The sequence below is a fragment of the Monodelphis domestica genome, chromosome 5 (genome assembly GCF_027887165.1).
Source record: "Monodelphis domestica isolate mMonDom1 chromosome 5, mMonDom1.pri, whole genome shotgun sequence".
NCBI classification, from domain to species: domain Eukaryota; kingdom Metazoa; phylum Chordata; class Mammalia; order Didelphimorphia; family Didelphidae; genus Monodelphis; species Monodelphis domestica.
In genome coordinates, this window is record NC_077231.1 from 90,482,273 (window position 1) to 90,499,047 (window position 16,775).

General features: G+C 37.9%; 1 protein-coding gene across 1 annotated transcript in view; it reads right to left on the reverse strand.

The window, feature by feature from the left end:
- The window catches only part of TH (tyrosine hydroxylase), a 66,892-nt gene extending 59,227 nt beyond the window's left edge, over positions 1 to 7,665 (reverse strand). The window contains exons 1-3 of the mRNA XM_056798776.1: positions 7,045 to 7,665; positions 5,739 to 5,913; positions 4,344 to 4,432 (exon numbers count right to left, since the gene is read on the reverse strand). Coding sequence (XP_056654754.1) covers positions 4,344 to 4,432; positions 5,739 to 5,913; positions 7,045 to 7,254 — 474 coding nt within the window. The 5' untranslated portion in view covers positions 7,255 to 7,665. The remainder of the gene's footprint in view (positions 1 to 4,343; positions 4,433 to 5,738; positions 5,914 to 7,044) is intronic.
- Positions 7,666 to 16,775: the final 9,110 nt, after the last annotated feature.

Here is a 16,775-nt window from a genome sequence, read left to right on the forward strand (position 1 = left end):
TGAACAAAATCATCAGTCTCACTCTTCCACAATTATCCAGTGGCAAGATAAAAGCCAGGACAACTGACAATAGTTTGGGAAGCAGTGGATGACTTTGGCATCTTTGATGTCTAACTGAATGCCAAGCTCTTCACCTGCCTTGTTTCAGCCACCTTCATGACCCCTGAAACAAATTGTTCCCATTCACCCATTCCCCTGGGGTAAATCTTCACATGCTTGGGGAAGACATCCACCTAACTCATTAACAAGTGTGAAGCCTGTTGGTTACCCTCTAGCTAGGTTACCCTATTTAGCCCATCTGCCAAGACAGTTTACCATGTGTGGCTGCCACGCATACAAAGCTTCTTGGAGCCACAGATGAGAGTTGGATGAAAAGTAGACACCAAAGGTGCAAAAGCAGTGCTGAAAAGGTCATGTCAAGCCATTATACCAGACGTACTGGTGCTCTCTGAATACCCCGTACCCCTTCCACATTCATAAAATGCCTAGAGGAAAGCTTTTGGTCATGATGGATGAACCTTCTGTTAACAATCTATGTGAAAGTATAAACAATAATTGAACAGGAGGTAAAGGCATGGATGAATTGATACTGATACCATGTTAGTGATGAGATCACACTACATTTAAGAAATTATAGAAGTATATTGACTGGTGATTTGCAGATATAGCCTTAAACAGATTTTATTTAAGATAATACTAGACAGCAGCAAAGCTCTTAGGAGTTTTGTTGCTCTTGCTATTATTATTTTGTTTGTCTTTAAATTTTGTGCAGATAAATTTCATTTTTCTATTGGTACAAATTCATGGCTTGGTTCTCTCACTTCAGGAGATATGTAACTTGAGTCCATTGTTCATAGATAGAGTAGTGATATTAGACTACCTGTAGAGAATATGGACAGGTATTACTAGCAATTATTAACTTTCCTTTGGATAATGGAAACACCCAAAATGTTCTTGTTTTTCCTACAAAATGTCTTGCAATGAATTGCTCTGTACTATACCAATAAAACCACTCTAGCCCTGGCCAGTAAGTTGTTCTATTTAGCTAAGCATTGGACGAGGAAATATTTGAGATTGATAATGTCTCCCTCTTTTGGTCTGCCAAGGAAACAACCTCTTCCCATGTAAATGGAATCTTGACTACTATAAAAGAAATCACTCTTCTTGGCTAATTACATCACCATAAAGAAGTTTGTGGTAGAAAGTCCAGTTTTCATCTGGGATGCCCTTGATGTGTTAATAGACAGTAAGACAACTCATAGATAATAAGTAGTAGAACCAGAATCTGAATCTAAATGCTATAAAGATTTTATAGAAACAAAACAGTAAGAGAAACTATGAAAAACAATTCTATCCACCTCCAGAGAAAGAACTGTTGGAGTAAGAATGCAGATGGAAGCTATGGTTTATCACTTGTTTATTTGGGTATATGTTTTGAGTTTTGACTCTGTAAGATTTTTCACTTACCAATATGAATAATATGAAAACATATTTTGTGTGATAATACATGTACAACCCAGATTGAATTGTTTGCTAGCTCCAGGAGTGAAGAGGGAAGGAAGAGGGAGGTAATTGGATTTATATGGATTATATAACTTTGGAAAACTCATGTGGAAATTTGTTATTAAAACTAAAAATAAATAAATATAAGCTATAGGAAAAAAGAAATGAAACAGTAATCTTATGGACTGGTATCATTGATGTGTTTTGTATTCCAGTATCATACAATGTTAGTGCCTTTAGAGCTGATTTAGTTCAACTTGCTCATTTTATGAGAAAACTAAGGCCCAGAGATGTGGAGTGATTTGGCCATGGTTGTGTTATTGTAAAACAGAATTAGAACTCAAGTCTCCGGGATCTCATTTCCTATGGTCTTTGCATGGACTCCTCAACTCCGTCTCTGAGAGGCAAGGCCACTAGCCCTTCTCTCTAAAAAAGAGACAGTCTAGCATTTTGCTATCTTGACCTCAATTTGGACATTAATGGTTATGTTGCATCACCAGTGTAAATACTCATTTCATTGCTCCTCAAGACAACAATTCATCCATGATCTTTCGACTTATGCAATGCTTGTCAGAAGTGGATCTCTTACTACCTGTGTGGCTTTGGGCATGTCTGTAAAGATCTTGATTATGGACAAAATTGAGAATGTTAAACTAGAATCAAGGACTCTTAATCCTTTTTGTATAATGAACTCCTTTGGCCATCTGGTGAAATCTATAGATTGCTTCTCAAAATAATATTTTAAATGCACATAATAAAATACAGAGGGTTACAAAGGAAATCAATTATACTGAAATAAAGATACAGCTTTCCTATCCAAATTCAAGTTCATGAAACTGCTGAAATCTATCTAGGGATCCCTTGAAGATCCATGGACTTCAAGTCAAGAAGCCTTATTTCTAAGCTTATTTCTAAGGTTCAATCTAACTTAAAATCCTATGATCCTACCTTTGGAACTAGACATTTTTCAACATAACAAATTCATATCATTTTTGAATCACAGATAACTTACTTACCAGGGTTACACCAAAAGTAAAAAGCATCTTTGTCTAGATGAATTATACCCTATAGAGTTATATAGTAGGAAAAGCATTGACCTTGGAACTGAGAGACTTGGTTTTCAGACCTAGAACTTCCACTACAGTTTATTAATTCCACTATTAGTTTATTAACTTGGATAAGTTGCTCAATGTCTCTAAGCCTCAGTTTTTGCATCTTTAATATGAAGAAAGTAATAATAACATTTATATGGTGTTTTAAGTTTTGCTTTTCACTTACTATGTCATTTAAGCATTATAACAACTCTCCAAAGTACATTGTCTTTTTTTCCTCCCCATTTTACAAATGGGAAAACTGAGACTGAAAATCATAACTTGTCTTCCCAGGGTTACACGGCTATTGAGTATCTTTTTTTTTTCTTTTTTAAAAATTACTTCAAATGCTTACAAAACAAAACATTTTCAAACATGGAGGAAAAGAAGATAATACACCAATGAAATCACAAATATTCTATATGTTTAATTTACTTTTCTTTATGTTTGCATAATAAATCCTGCCATAAAGCATCCTAGTTTCTCTCCACCCTCCCCACATCACAAAGGATATATTTGGGGAGGCCAAAGTGTTCATTTAAATGAAGTCATTCCTGTTTTACCTCTCTTTTCACTTTCTGGATGTACCATTCACATTATATTCTTTCAGCATTAATTCTGTAACTTCATATAATGCTCTCTTGGTTCTACTCACTGAATTGTTCATGATCTCATATAGTTCTTTTCATGTTTTTAAAAATTCAGTCGATTCATCATTTCTTATGATGCAGTAGTATTCCATCACAATTATATTCTACAACTTGTTTAGCCGTTCACCAATGGATGGGCATCCCCTCAATTTCCAATTTCTTGCCACCACAAATAGAGCTGCTATAAATATTTTGCTGCTATAAACATACGGTTTCTTTTCCTTTTCCCTTTTTTTCCCTGAACTTGGGAAACAGCAATACCATTGCTAGGTCTAAGGGTATATACAGTTTTATAACTCTCTGGGTGCAATTCCAAATTGCTCTCTAAAAAAAGTTGGATCAGTTCACAGCTCTTAGTGCCCCTGTTTTTCCACACCCCCTCCAATGTTTGTCACTTCACCCTTTTGCCATTTTAGCTAGTCTGGAAAACACGAGTTGTTTTGGTTTGCATTTCTCTAATCAGGAATAATTTAAAACTTTTTTTCAACTATCTATTTATGACTTTGATTTCTTCATCTGAAAATTGTTAGTTCATATCTTTGCCTCATTTATAATTTATATTATATTATTGTTTATTTATTCTTATAAATTTGACCAAGTTCACTATATATTTTCAATATGAGTCTTCTATCTAGATATTAAGTATCTGAGGTGAGATCTGATCTTGAGTTTCTTCTAGCCTCTACACTCTATCTACTCCTTCAAGCAGCTTCTAAGCCATGCACTTCCTTTCTTATTGGGGCTGTGAAATAACACATAAAACTTTGTATGTACAGGATAAAGTTTGGGACTTGGAATCAGAAAGCCCTGGTACTCAGCCACTCTGACAGTATCTTTGATCGTTAGTCTTACTCTTCCAGGTTCCTCATTCATAATATAGAGCTAACACCTGAAATGTCTGTCTCAAAGAGTTTTTTTTGTGAGGATTATGTGTGATAATGTATATAAAGTCTCTAGGTTGTTAAATACAAAAGGAGAATCATAAGGTAGTGAATTGTACCCAGCCCATTTTACTCTGAGTCTCAATGAAAAAAAAAGAAGAAAAAGATAACCACAATCATAATGATAATACGGATTTAAGAGGGAGTGTTTGACTTACTGGGTGATCTTGGTTGAAGTTGGGTTCAAACTTTGTTATCACATGATGGCATTTGTCAATATCTTGAATCTTCTTTGGGAACCAGGGGACTGTGAGGGAGTGGAAAAAAGGCAAAAATGTTTTTATCAGAAAGAAAGAAAGAAAGGCATTCTAAATACACAAATAGAAGTCCCAGAAAATAATGTTCTAAATTTTCAGATACCTGGAGCTTATGGATAATGCAAAGCTTAGATGATCATATTGCTTCTTTTTCATGCTCCTAAACTGAATATATACCTATCCTTTGAGATAACAAGCTTCTTGTGTTCAGGAAAATAATCTACATAAACTGGAGCCTGTAGGCTCTTATTTCATTCCCATTTACTCCTTTTTAACCTTGTCTGTTCTTTATATGTTTTCTACAGGTAAAATTTTTTTCTTTGGGAAATTCCCAACTGGTACTTCCAAATAGCGATTTGCATCTTCCTGAGAGAGGGAGGTAATACCTTGAACAGGACATTCTCTCAGAATATTTTGGACTTTAGCTAGGTCTAATGCTGTTTCAAATATCATCTTTCTCTCTCTCTCTCTCTCTCTCTCTCTCTCTCTCTCTCTCTCTCTCTCTCTCACACACACACACACACACACACTTTCAACCTTGAAAAGTACTTTGTTTTGAAACTGTCTAAATGCATTTCATCATTTAATGTTTTATATCTGTGTTTATATCTTATCCTCTCTCCTAGATTGTAAGTTCAATGAATGGAAATTATAATTAAACTTTGTATCTCCTCCTTTTCCCCTATCCATTAAAACCCAGCATCGTATTTTAAAACCCATAACTAATCGATTTTTTGCTTCAGGGGAAAGTCATTGAAATGCCTTCAATTAAATGTTTTAAGATAAATTAATTTGAAGGAGGACATGAAATATCATCTGTTAAGAAGCAGAGGGAAATAGATACTCCCGGAGATAGACCTTTTGAGTGAAAATACTGAAACAGGATAGGGCAGACTGAGGAAGAACCCATCTGGTATGTAGTTTTGTGGTGAAGGAAGCAATATGTCTGCTTTTTATTTTTCCTAATAATTCTTGCTAACTAGGTATTGTCAGTTGCCCCTACTCTGCTGAAACTCTGCTGCCCCTACTCTGCTGAAACTCTGCTGCCCCTACTCTGCTGAAAGTAAGAATCATCAGTGATCTCCATATGTTTATGCCCTGAAAGGTAAACCTTGGTTGCCCAATCTAAATTGTGCAAAGTAGAAACTTAATAACTGTTTTCAGAATTAAGAAAGAAAAGATTGTATCTGTGATAGGAACCTAATGACAACAGAGATGTCAAAAAATGTTCTTTTAACTCTGAATCTGGCATTGCCTACTTGTGCTGATGGAGAAAAGTACAGAAGCCCTACATACCTTTTTCTTCCCAATGAATTTTCACATCCTCAACCACTTTCCTCAAGGAATTGATGAGTAGATTGATGCCTGAGTTATGGATTTCAAATTTCATAAAAACCTCTAGAGGATGCAAAGTGTTTTTGGCTTTGGGAGCAGGCCTGGTTTCTAGATGGTGAATTTTAGCTTCAAAAGACTGAAAAGAAGTGAAAAACTGTTGAGAAATTCTCATAGTTGAAAATAATAATTCATTTAATAAATAGGCTTTTACATTATAGTAGGAAGGCTTTTTTAACTATCCATTCATGTAAAGTTTGAAAGAACTCAGGTTTTCCTGCAGTTCCCACTCCTACCCAGCCTCTCACCAAGATTCTTACATTTGCATTTTAAAATAAAATAGAATTATCAGAAACAGTTTAAATCCTCTTCCCTTCTATCTGAAAAAGGGTTACTATTCTCTTCCTTCCTCGAGCTAACTTTATGAAAAAGTGAATGGAGAGTCACCGTGCATCCTATAGGATGCCATCAGCACTTCTCCATTGACCTCTTTCACCTCCAAGCACTTTAGTAAGTAGTGACACCAAAACTCCATGGTCCATTCCCATGGACCAGAACTCTGCTGAATCTCTTTCATGGTGAAAGTGCTCCACCTGAATATAAATGAAGAAGGAAAAATTCTAAGGTAGCTAGTTTCAGACAGTTTCTCTGGAAGAGAACTCTATTTCCCAATTGGAGGGAGAGGTGCATTTTCTTTATTTTCTACTTCTCTTCTCCCAAAACATTCAAGAATAATCATGGGATCCAGTAAAGGAGCTTCCTCTGTTCCTGAATTCCAATAGGAAGGGCCATAATTATGGGATAGAAAGCATATCCCTACTGGAAATCTCATCTGAAAGAAATTCATTCCCCAAAATGACCAGACCATTCCAGACAAGCATTATTCCCTGCCTCTTGAACACTTGAAAAATATCTTGGTTTTTGTGGTAACATTAGACCAAGATGTCTAAAGAAAGAAATGAAGGAGCAAAAATGTCAAGGTAGTGAATGAAAAATCTTGTGATTGATAGCAGAGGTGAGAGGGGAAAGAGACTATATATTTGAGAAAGGATAGGCAAAGGAAGTTAAAGGATAATAATTCTGATTTGCTGATGAAGAATAATGGAAATTAGAAGGAATTCAAGAGGAGGGTAAAATAAGATTCCAAGAGTTTAATACTCTTCAAGGTCTCTGCTAATTAGTGCTTTTCTACAACCCATATAAGGCCCCCCCCCTTGGACAAATTTCAGTGAGGATTTTTGTAGTCCCTCTAGGTGAAAATAAGCAATACCTCAAAGACTTGGGCAATCCTTGATAAACTGGTCTTCCCAAGGGAGAACAATACAGTCATCTCTGTTTTGCCTTCTTTTCCCTCCCATTTTTCAGCCTGGGGATGGGAACAGGGGCTGCCAGACTCCTTCTCCATGCTGCCCTTCTGTCCTTCACTGCCACTCCTGGATGGTAAGGGAGAAGAATCAGAATGGGAAACTTCAGTCTTCATAGAACTGTGACACTTCAGACTTTATCCAATAGACCCAGAAGATGATCTAAGAGAAGCGAATCTGATGAAAATAGAAGCTTTTCCAGCTTCCTTGCCTCAGCTTGTTTGGATTGGCTGGGCCCAGCCCTGGTGGGAAGCCAGAAGGTGAGGTCTGTCCTTGGTGCTGAAAGGGAACTGGTAGTGGAGAACAGAATTTATAAGGAGCTACCCCCCACCCCAACCTACCCAGAGCCAAGCTGCAGAGGGAGGGAGGGTCAGAGCTCCACTGCTTTGATCTGAAACTTTCTTTTCGTGTTTGTCCCTGTTCATCACCTCCCTTTGAGATCTCTGGGCTCTCCAACTTAAAAGAGATAGGTAATTTGGACTGGTCCTCCCAGCCCCAATTAGCATTTCTTCGATCCTCCCCCAAATCTTGTTCCTTTTAAATACATGAAATAAAACAGATTGATGTATTTAAACACATAAAAGTGATGTAATCATTATAATAGGAATCATTTAGCACAGAAATACAGTTGTCAGAATATTAAAAATATATTTTGCAGAACTCAAATTAACATTTTCTAAAAAGAAGACTGTTGAATTATTTCAATGGATTACTGGATTTGGTGTAATACAAATCAATTCAACAATCAATTGCTGAATGGATACTACATATCAGATGCTATGCTAGGTGGAAAAAGATAAAAAGAATACGATGTTCAACATCAATTTTGATCTGGAAGGAAGTCTCATCTAGTCTACTATCCCCGCTTCTTTTCCAGATTAGCAAACTGAGTCATGTGGAGTTTAAGTAATTTGTTCATGGTCAAACAGGTAAGCAGGTAGAGACAGTATTCAAAACATTAAAAGATGTCTTTTTGATTTCTCTCCAGACCCAGCCACAAGCTGCATTAGCCATTGCCATTTTAGTATAATCTCATCTCACTCGCAAAGCAGGGTCATTCTCCACTGCAAACTGTCTTTGTAGCCAGGAGACAGAAGGAGTTGATTTTATTTGACCTACAAATGAAGCTTCATCTCATAATATGTGATGCTAATGAATGAGGAGGGGGAAGCTCATGACAACTACTCTTTAGTTAATATGAAACATCAGTGAAATGAACTTTATTGTCATTATTGTTCATTCATTTTTAGTAATATCCAACACTTCATGTCCCAATTTGGGATTCTCTTGGCAAAGATATTGGGGTGATTTGCCTTTTCTACATTTTAAAAATAAATGGGTACATTTATCCAAATATGAGAGCTAAATTTTACATAGTACTTTTAAGGTTTTCAGAGTATTTATGCATATTATCATTTTTGATCCTCATAACAATCTTATGAGATTGGTGTCATTATCCCCATTTTACATATGACGAAACTGAGGGTGAGGAAGGTTAAATGATTTATTTTGGGTAAAACAGTTAGTGACTTTGTGAGAAAGGGATTAGAACTCATATTTTCCTGACTCAAAGTCTACCATTCTGTCCACCACAGTCTTAACTGCATTAGAAGTTGATATTTCTATATTATGATAACATTTAGATTACATACAGCACAGGCAGAACACTGGCAGTCTTAGATGAGAAAATACAAATTTCAAATCAACCCCAGGAACATTTATTAAAAGACAACTATGTGCCAGTCCTTTCACTAGGAAGATTTGTTATTCAGTTGTGTTCAAATTTATTTTACCCCCCCATGGACTTTGTTCATGGGTTTTTCTTTTCTGTTGTTGTTATAATTAGTTTATTTGTTGGTTCTTTAGAGTTTATTTTTTGTTGTTTGCAAGCAACTTTATAATTTTTTGCTTTATTTTTTAATTTTTCAGTTTTTTTCCATGTTAACATGATTAATTTTCTTTTCCTCCCCTCTTCCCTCTCTGTTCCTGGAAATGACAAGCAATTCCAGTGGGTCATACAAGTGTTATTATCCCTTGATACCTATTTCTGAATTATTCATTTTTGCAATAATCTTTTAAAACCCCAACCCCAAATCATATACCCATATAAACAAATGATAAGTCATATGTTTTTCTTCTGTGTTTCTACTTCCACAGTTCTATCTTTCAATATGGATAGTGTTCTTTCTCATAAATCCCTCTGGATTGTCCTGGATCATTGCACTGTTGCTATGAGCAAAGTCCATTACACTGGATAATTCCACAATGTTGTACTTGTCTGTGAACAATGTTCTCTTGGTTCTGCTCATTTCACTCCACATTAGTTCTCCATGGAGTTTTCTTGACAAAGATACTGGAGTGGTTTGTCATTTCCTCCTCTAGACTGTCAACATTTAATAGATGAGGAGGACTTCCGGTCAAGATGGCGGTGTAGAAGCAGCGAAAGTTCAGACCTCCGAAACCCTTCCCTACCAATCACAAACAAAGTGCTCCTAGGCCACCGAAATTCAAGCTGAACAACAGGATAGACCTGGGGAAACCTCCTCCTGGACCTGGATCAAAAGGTACCGCACCCCAAAAGCCAGAACCGTAGATCACTCAGATCTAAGGGGTAGACAGAAAGAAGGTCCCAGGACCCATCCCCCCCAACCCAGAGTGCTGAGCCCAAGGCAGCAGCGGGAACCTCAGGGCTCTGAGGACTCACCTTGAAAGCAACCCGAGCCAGTCTCCGGAGCGCCCAACACAGACAGCAGGGAAGCATAGAGAGAAGGGGGAAGCCTGTGGCCTCCTGGCTGGGTTCTTCCCTCTGGGTCTCGGGGGAGGACCCAGCTTCGGGGCACCAGCTGAGCCCAATCCCATCGGGAGCCCTCAGAGCTACTGAAAGGACAGAGGGCTCAGGGCTGGCAAAGGGGTGGCTCCGAAGAGCCTACCTTGAAAGTAACCCGGGCCAGTTTCTGGGCACTCAACACAGACTGAGGAAGAGGAGGTTGCTGCTTTTCTCTTTCTTCCTTTTTTTGGCTCCGGGATCATTCGGCCCACACTACCTGAACCTAATCCCATCAGGAGCCATCAGAGTCCAGGCAAGCCACTACCCCTCCCCCCTTAGAGAGCAAGGTCTTCTGAAAGAACCAGTTGAACCTAATCCCATCAGGAGCCCTTAGAGCTGCTGAGAGGACGGAGAACTCAGGGCTGGCAAGGGGGGTGCTCCAGGGAGCTTGCCTTGAAAGTAACCCGGGCCAGTCTCTGGGCACTCAACACAGACTGTGGAAGAGGAGGTGGCTGCTTTGTTTTTTTTTCCCTTCCCTTTTTTGGCTCTGGGATCTTTCAGCCCACACCACCTGAACCTAATCTCATCAGGAGCCCTCAGAGTCCAGGCAAGCCACAACCCCTCCCCCCTTAGAGAGCTGGGTCTTCTGAAAAAACAGAAACCTAGAGGCGAAGTCAAGATGGCAGCCTAGAAGGAGCATAGACCTGGCAGCCTGGCCAGAGCTTTAGAGATCCTCCATATCTGCTCCAGCCGTCCAGGAAGTTTAAAACTCAGAATAAACCCATCCCAAATAAGCTGAACTCAATCCCATCAAAAGTCTCCAGAACATAGGGAAGCCCAGGCTCCCCATCCATCCTCACTGACTGCTGAACTTTAAGCCAATCAAAAGCCTCCAGAGGACAGGAAAGCTCAAACCCCCAACAACCCTCCCTCAGAGATTACACCAAGAGATCCTCTGTTAAAGCTCCAAGAGGGGAGACAGATAGAAGTCCCTAAAAAACAAAAAAATGAGAGGAACAAGAGTGCAGACAAATACAGGGAGGAAAGAAGGGGTGAATTTGAACAAACAACAGAAACAGAAGAAAGAAACTACAATAGACAGCTACTACTCACCAAATGGAACAGAGGGGGAGAGATCAGCAAACGATAAACCAGAAATCCCAGCGAATTGGATACAGGCTGTGGAAGAACTCAAAACCCAGCTAAGAGAGGCTGAAGACAATTGGGAAAAGAACTTAAAAATTAAGATAAGTCATCTGGAAACAGAGGCACTTGAACTAAAACAAGAAAATAGTGTCCTGAAAGCCAAAATCATCCAGCTGGAAAATGAGGCAAAGGAGATGAAAGATGAAGCAAAGGAGATGAAAGACGAGATAAAGAGGATGAAAGACAGTCTTCAAAGAAACTCAGACCAGAAGGAAAAAGACGACCAAAAAGCCAAAGATGAAATCCAATCTTTAAGAACCCGAGTAAAACAACTAGAATCAAGTGACCTCACAAGGCAGCAGGACACTATAAGACAAAACAAAAAGAATGAAAAAATTGAGGAAAATGTGAAGCATCTCATTCACAAAACAGACGATTTAGAAAATCGTTCAAGAAGAGACAATTTAAGAATAATTGGACTACCAGAAGACCACGACAAAAGAAAAAGCCTGGACATAATACTAGAGGAAATTATCCAGGAAAACTGTCCCGAAATCCTAGAACAAGAGGGGAAAGTGGAGATTGAAAGAATCCACAGATCACCCCCTGTTTTTAATCCCCAACTGACAACACCAAGAAATGTTATAGCCAAATTCAAAAACAATCAGATAAAAGAACAGGTATTACAAGCTGCCAAAAAGAAACCATTCAGATACCATGGAAACATGGTGAGGATAACACAGGATCTGTCTGCATCCACACTGAAGGACCGAAAGGCATGGAATATGATATTCCGGAAAGCAAGGGAACTAGGCCTACAGCCAAGAATAAAATACCCATCAAAACTGACTATATTCTTACAGGGGAAAGTATGGTCATTTAACACAACAGAGGAATTCCAAGCATTCATAAATAAAAGACCAGACCTGAACAGAAAATTCGAAGTCCAACCACAGAATTCAAGAGAATCATCAAATGGTAATTAAAAAAGAGGGGAAAAACAACAATAACAACAAAGGTTTTTTTTAAGAGACTCAATAAGTTAAAATGATATGTATCCCTATAAGAAAAGAGGTCATTGGCAACTCTTAAAAACTGTTGCTATCACCTAAGCAGCTAGAAGAACTACACTCAGAGGGAACAGTGACAAACTGTATAGGATGAAAGGACAAGACATAAATAGGTATATAGAGATATGCATGCATAAATACATATACATGTGTATGTATATATATATATATATACATGACTAAAGCTAAAAAAGAAAAGAGGTTATGACTAAAAGAAACGGGAAAAGAAACAAATGGGGGTAAATTTATATGTCACAAAGAAGCTCATGGCGGGAGGGGGGAGAACATCGATACACTGGAAGGGTAAAGAGGTCGGAGATAGGAAATATTCAACTCTTACGTACTTTGAAACTGACCCAAAGAGGGAAGAACAATCCAATCCATTGGGGAAGAGAATAGATTTGCGCCCTATAGAGGAGTAGAAGGGTAAAAAACAGACTGGTGGGGAGGGAAGCAGTACAAGGGAGGGAGAGGGTGGGGGGGGGAATTTTTAAAAAGACTACAGGGGAAAATAAGGGAGGGAATTAGAAGGGAGGGGGGTAGAAAGGGAAATACAAGGGGGACTGATTTAAAGTAAATCACTGGACTAAAAGGTAGAGCTGAAGAAGAAAGGTTAGAATTAGGGAAGGATATCAAAATGCCAGGGAGTCCACAAGTGACAGTCATAACATTGAACGTGAATGGGATGAACTCACCCATAAAATGTAAACAAATAGAAGAATGGATTAGAATCCAAAACCCTACCATATGTTGTCTCCAAGAAACACACATGAGGCGGGTAGACACCCACAAGGTCAGAATTAAAGGATGGAGTAAGACCTTCTGGGCCTCAAGTGACAGAAAGAAGGCAGGAGTGGCAATCATGATATCTGATAAAGCCAAAGCAAAAATAGACCTGATCAAAAGGGATAGGGAAGGTTATTATATTTTGTTAAAAGGGACTTTAGATAATGAGGAAATATCACTAATCATCATATATGCACCAAATAATATAGCACCCAAATTTCTAATGGAGAAACTAGGAGAATTGAAGGAAGAAATAGACAGTAATACCATATTAGTGGGAGACTTGAACCAACCATTATCAAATTTAGATAAATCAAATCAAAAAATAAATAAGAAAGAGGTAAAAGAAGTGAACGAAATCTTAGAAAAATTAGAATTAATAGACATATGGAGAAAAATAAATAGGGATAAAAAGGAATACACCTTCTTCTCAGCACCACATGGCACATTCACAAAGATTGACCATACATTAGGTCACAGAAACATGGCACACAAATGCAGAAAAGCAGAAATAATAAATGCAGCCTTTTCAGACCACAAGGCAATAAAAATAACGATCAGTAATGGTACATGGAAAACCAAATCAAAAACTAATTGGAAACTAAACAATATGATACTCCAAAATCGTTTAGTTAGAGAAGAAATCATAGAAACAATTAATAATTTCATCGAGGAAAATGACAATGGCGAAACATCCTTTCAAACCTTTTGGGATGCAGCCAAAGCAGTAATCAGAGGTAAATTCATATCCCTGAGTGCATATATTAACAAACAAGGGAGAGCAGAGATCAATCAATTGGAAATGCAAATAAAAAAACTCGAAAGTGACCAAATTAAAAACCCCTAGCAGAAAACCAAACTAGAAATCCTAAAAATTAAGGGAGAAATTAATAAAATTGAAAGTGATAGAACCATTGATTTAATAAATAAGACAAGAAGCTGGTACTTTGAAAAAACAAACAAAATAGACAAAGTACTGGTCAATCTAATTAAAAAAAGGAAGGAAGAAAAGCAAATTAACAGCATCAAAGATGAAAAGGGGGACATCACCTCTGAGGAAGAGGAAATTAAGGCAATCATTAGAAATTACTTTGCCCAATTATATGGCAATAAATATACCAATTTAAGTGATATGGATGAATATATACAAAAATACAAACTGCCTAGACTAACAGAAGAGGAAATAGAATTCTTAAATAATCCCATATCAGAAAATGAAATCCACCAAGCCATCAAAGAACTTCCTAAGAAAAAATCCCCAGGGCCTGATGGATTCACCAGTGAATTCTATCAAACATTCAGAGAACAGTTAATCCCAATACTATACAAACTATTTGACATAATAAGCAAAGAGGGAGTTCTACCAAACTCCTTTTATGACACAAACATGGTACTGATTCCAAAACCAGGCAGGTCAAAAACAGAGAAAGAAAACTATAGGCCAATCTCCCTAATGAATATAGATGCAAAAATCTTAAATAGGATACTAGCAAAAAGACTTCAGCAAGTGATCAGAAGGGTCATCCACCATGATCAAGTAGGATTTATACCAGGGATGCAGGGCTGGTTCAATATTAGGAAAACCATCCACATAATTGACCACATTAACAAGCAAACCAACAAGAACCACATGATTATCTCAATAGATGCAGAAAAAGCCTTTGATAAAATACAACACCCATTCCTATTAAAAACACTAGAAAGCATAGGAATAGAAGGGTCATTCCTAAAAATAATAAACAGTATATATCTAAAACCATCAGCTAATATCATTATCAGCTAATAACACTAATGAGGGGGGCCTAGCAGTCCCAGACCTCAAACTATATTACAAAGCAGCAGTCATCAAAACAATTTGGTACTGGCTAAGAGACAGAAAGGAGGATCAGTGGAATAGACTGGGGGAAAGCGACCTCAGCCAGATAGTATACGATAAACCCAAAGATCCCAGGTCTTGGGACAAAAATTCACTATTTGATAAGAACTGCTGGGAAAATTGGAAGACAGTGTGGGAGAGATTAGGAATAGATCAACACCTCACACCCTACACCAAGATAAATTCAAAATGGGTGAAAGACTTAAACATAAAGAAGGAAACCATAAGTAAATTGGGTAAACACAGAATAGTATACATGTCAGACCTTTGGGAAGGGAAAGACTTTAAAACCAAGCAAGACATAGAGAGAATCACAAAATGTAAAATAAATAATTTCGACTACATCAAATTAAAAGGCTTTTGTACAAACAAAAGCAATGTAACTAAAATCAGAAGGAAAACAACAAGTTGGGAAAAAATCTTCATAAAAACCTCTGACAAAGGTTTAATTACTCAAATTTATAAAGAGCTAAATCAATTGTACAAAAAATCAAGCCATTCCCCAATTGATAAATGGGCAAGGGACATGGATAGACAGTTTTCAGATAAAGAAATCAAAACTATTAATAAGCACATGAAGAAGTGCTCCACATCTCTTATAATCAGAGAGATGCAAATCAAAACAACTCTGAGGTATCACCTCACACCTAGCAGATTGGCTAACATGACAGTTATGGAAAGTAATGAATGCTGGAGGGGATGTGGCAAAGTAGGGACATTAATTCATTGCTGGTGGAGTTGTGAACTGATCCAGCCATTCTGGAGGGCAATTTGGAACTATGCACAAAGGGCGATAAAAGAATGTCTACCCTTTGATCCAGCCATAGCACTGCTGGGTTTGTACCCCAAAGAGATAATGGACAAAAAGACATGTACAAAAATATTCATAGCTGCGCTCTTTGTGGTGGCCAAAAATTGGAAAATGAGGGGATGCCCATCAATTGGGGAATGGCTGAACAAATTGTGGTATATGTTGGTGATGGAGTACTATTGTGCTCAAAGGAATAATAAAGTGGAGGATTTCCATGTGAACTGGAACAACCTCCAGGAAGTGATGCAGAGCGAGAGGAGCAGATCCAGGAGAACATTGTACACAGAGACAAACACACTGTGGTATCATCGAACGTAATGGACTTCTCCATTAGTGGTGGTGTAATGTCCCTGCACAATCTGCAGGGATCAAGGAGAAAAAAACACTATCCAAAAGCAGAGGACAAACTGAGGGAATAGAAACACCGAGGAAAAGCAACTGCCTGACTACAATGGCTGAGGGGACATGACAGAGGAAAGACTCGGAGCGAACACTCTGATGCAAATACTAACAACATGGCAATGGGTTCAAGTCAAGAACACATATGATACCAGTGGAATCACGCGTCGGCCACGGGGGGTGGGAGGGAGGAAAAGAAAATGATCTTTGTCTTTAATGAAAAATGCATGGAAATGAACAAATAAAATTAAAAAAAAAACAACATTTAATAGATGAAGAACTGAGGCAAAATTGGATTAAGTGACTTGCTCAGGGTCACACATCTAGTAAGTATTTAAGACTGAATTTGAACTCAGATCTTTTTTATTCCAGACCCAGCCCTCTATCCACTGCACCAACTAACTTCCCCTAGATGAAAAGGAGATACAAAGACAAAAACCCAATAGCTCTTACCCTTTGTGTACTTACATTATATTGGTTTTAGAATTATAGATTTAGAGTTACAAGTTACCTCAGAGACTTTAGTTCAACCTCCTTCTTTTACAGGGGAGTCCAGGAAACACAAAGAGACTTGCCTAAGGTCACAAAGATAGTGAGAAACAGAAGAGCTGGGATTAAACCCAGGTCTTCTGACTTCAAATCCAGAACTCTTTCTACCTTAATAACACTGCCTCCCTGAGCAGATCTTTAAATTCTAAAGTTTATTAAGGTCATTACATTCAACTCACCCTTTCATATTTTCCCTTGACTTTCCCTTGTCTCATTTTCTGAAATATCCTTGA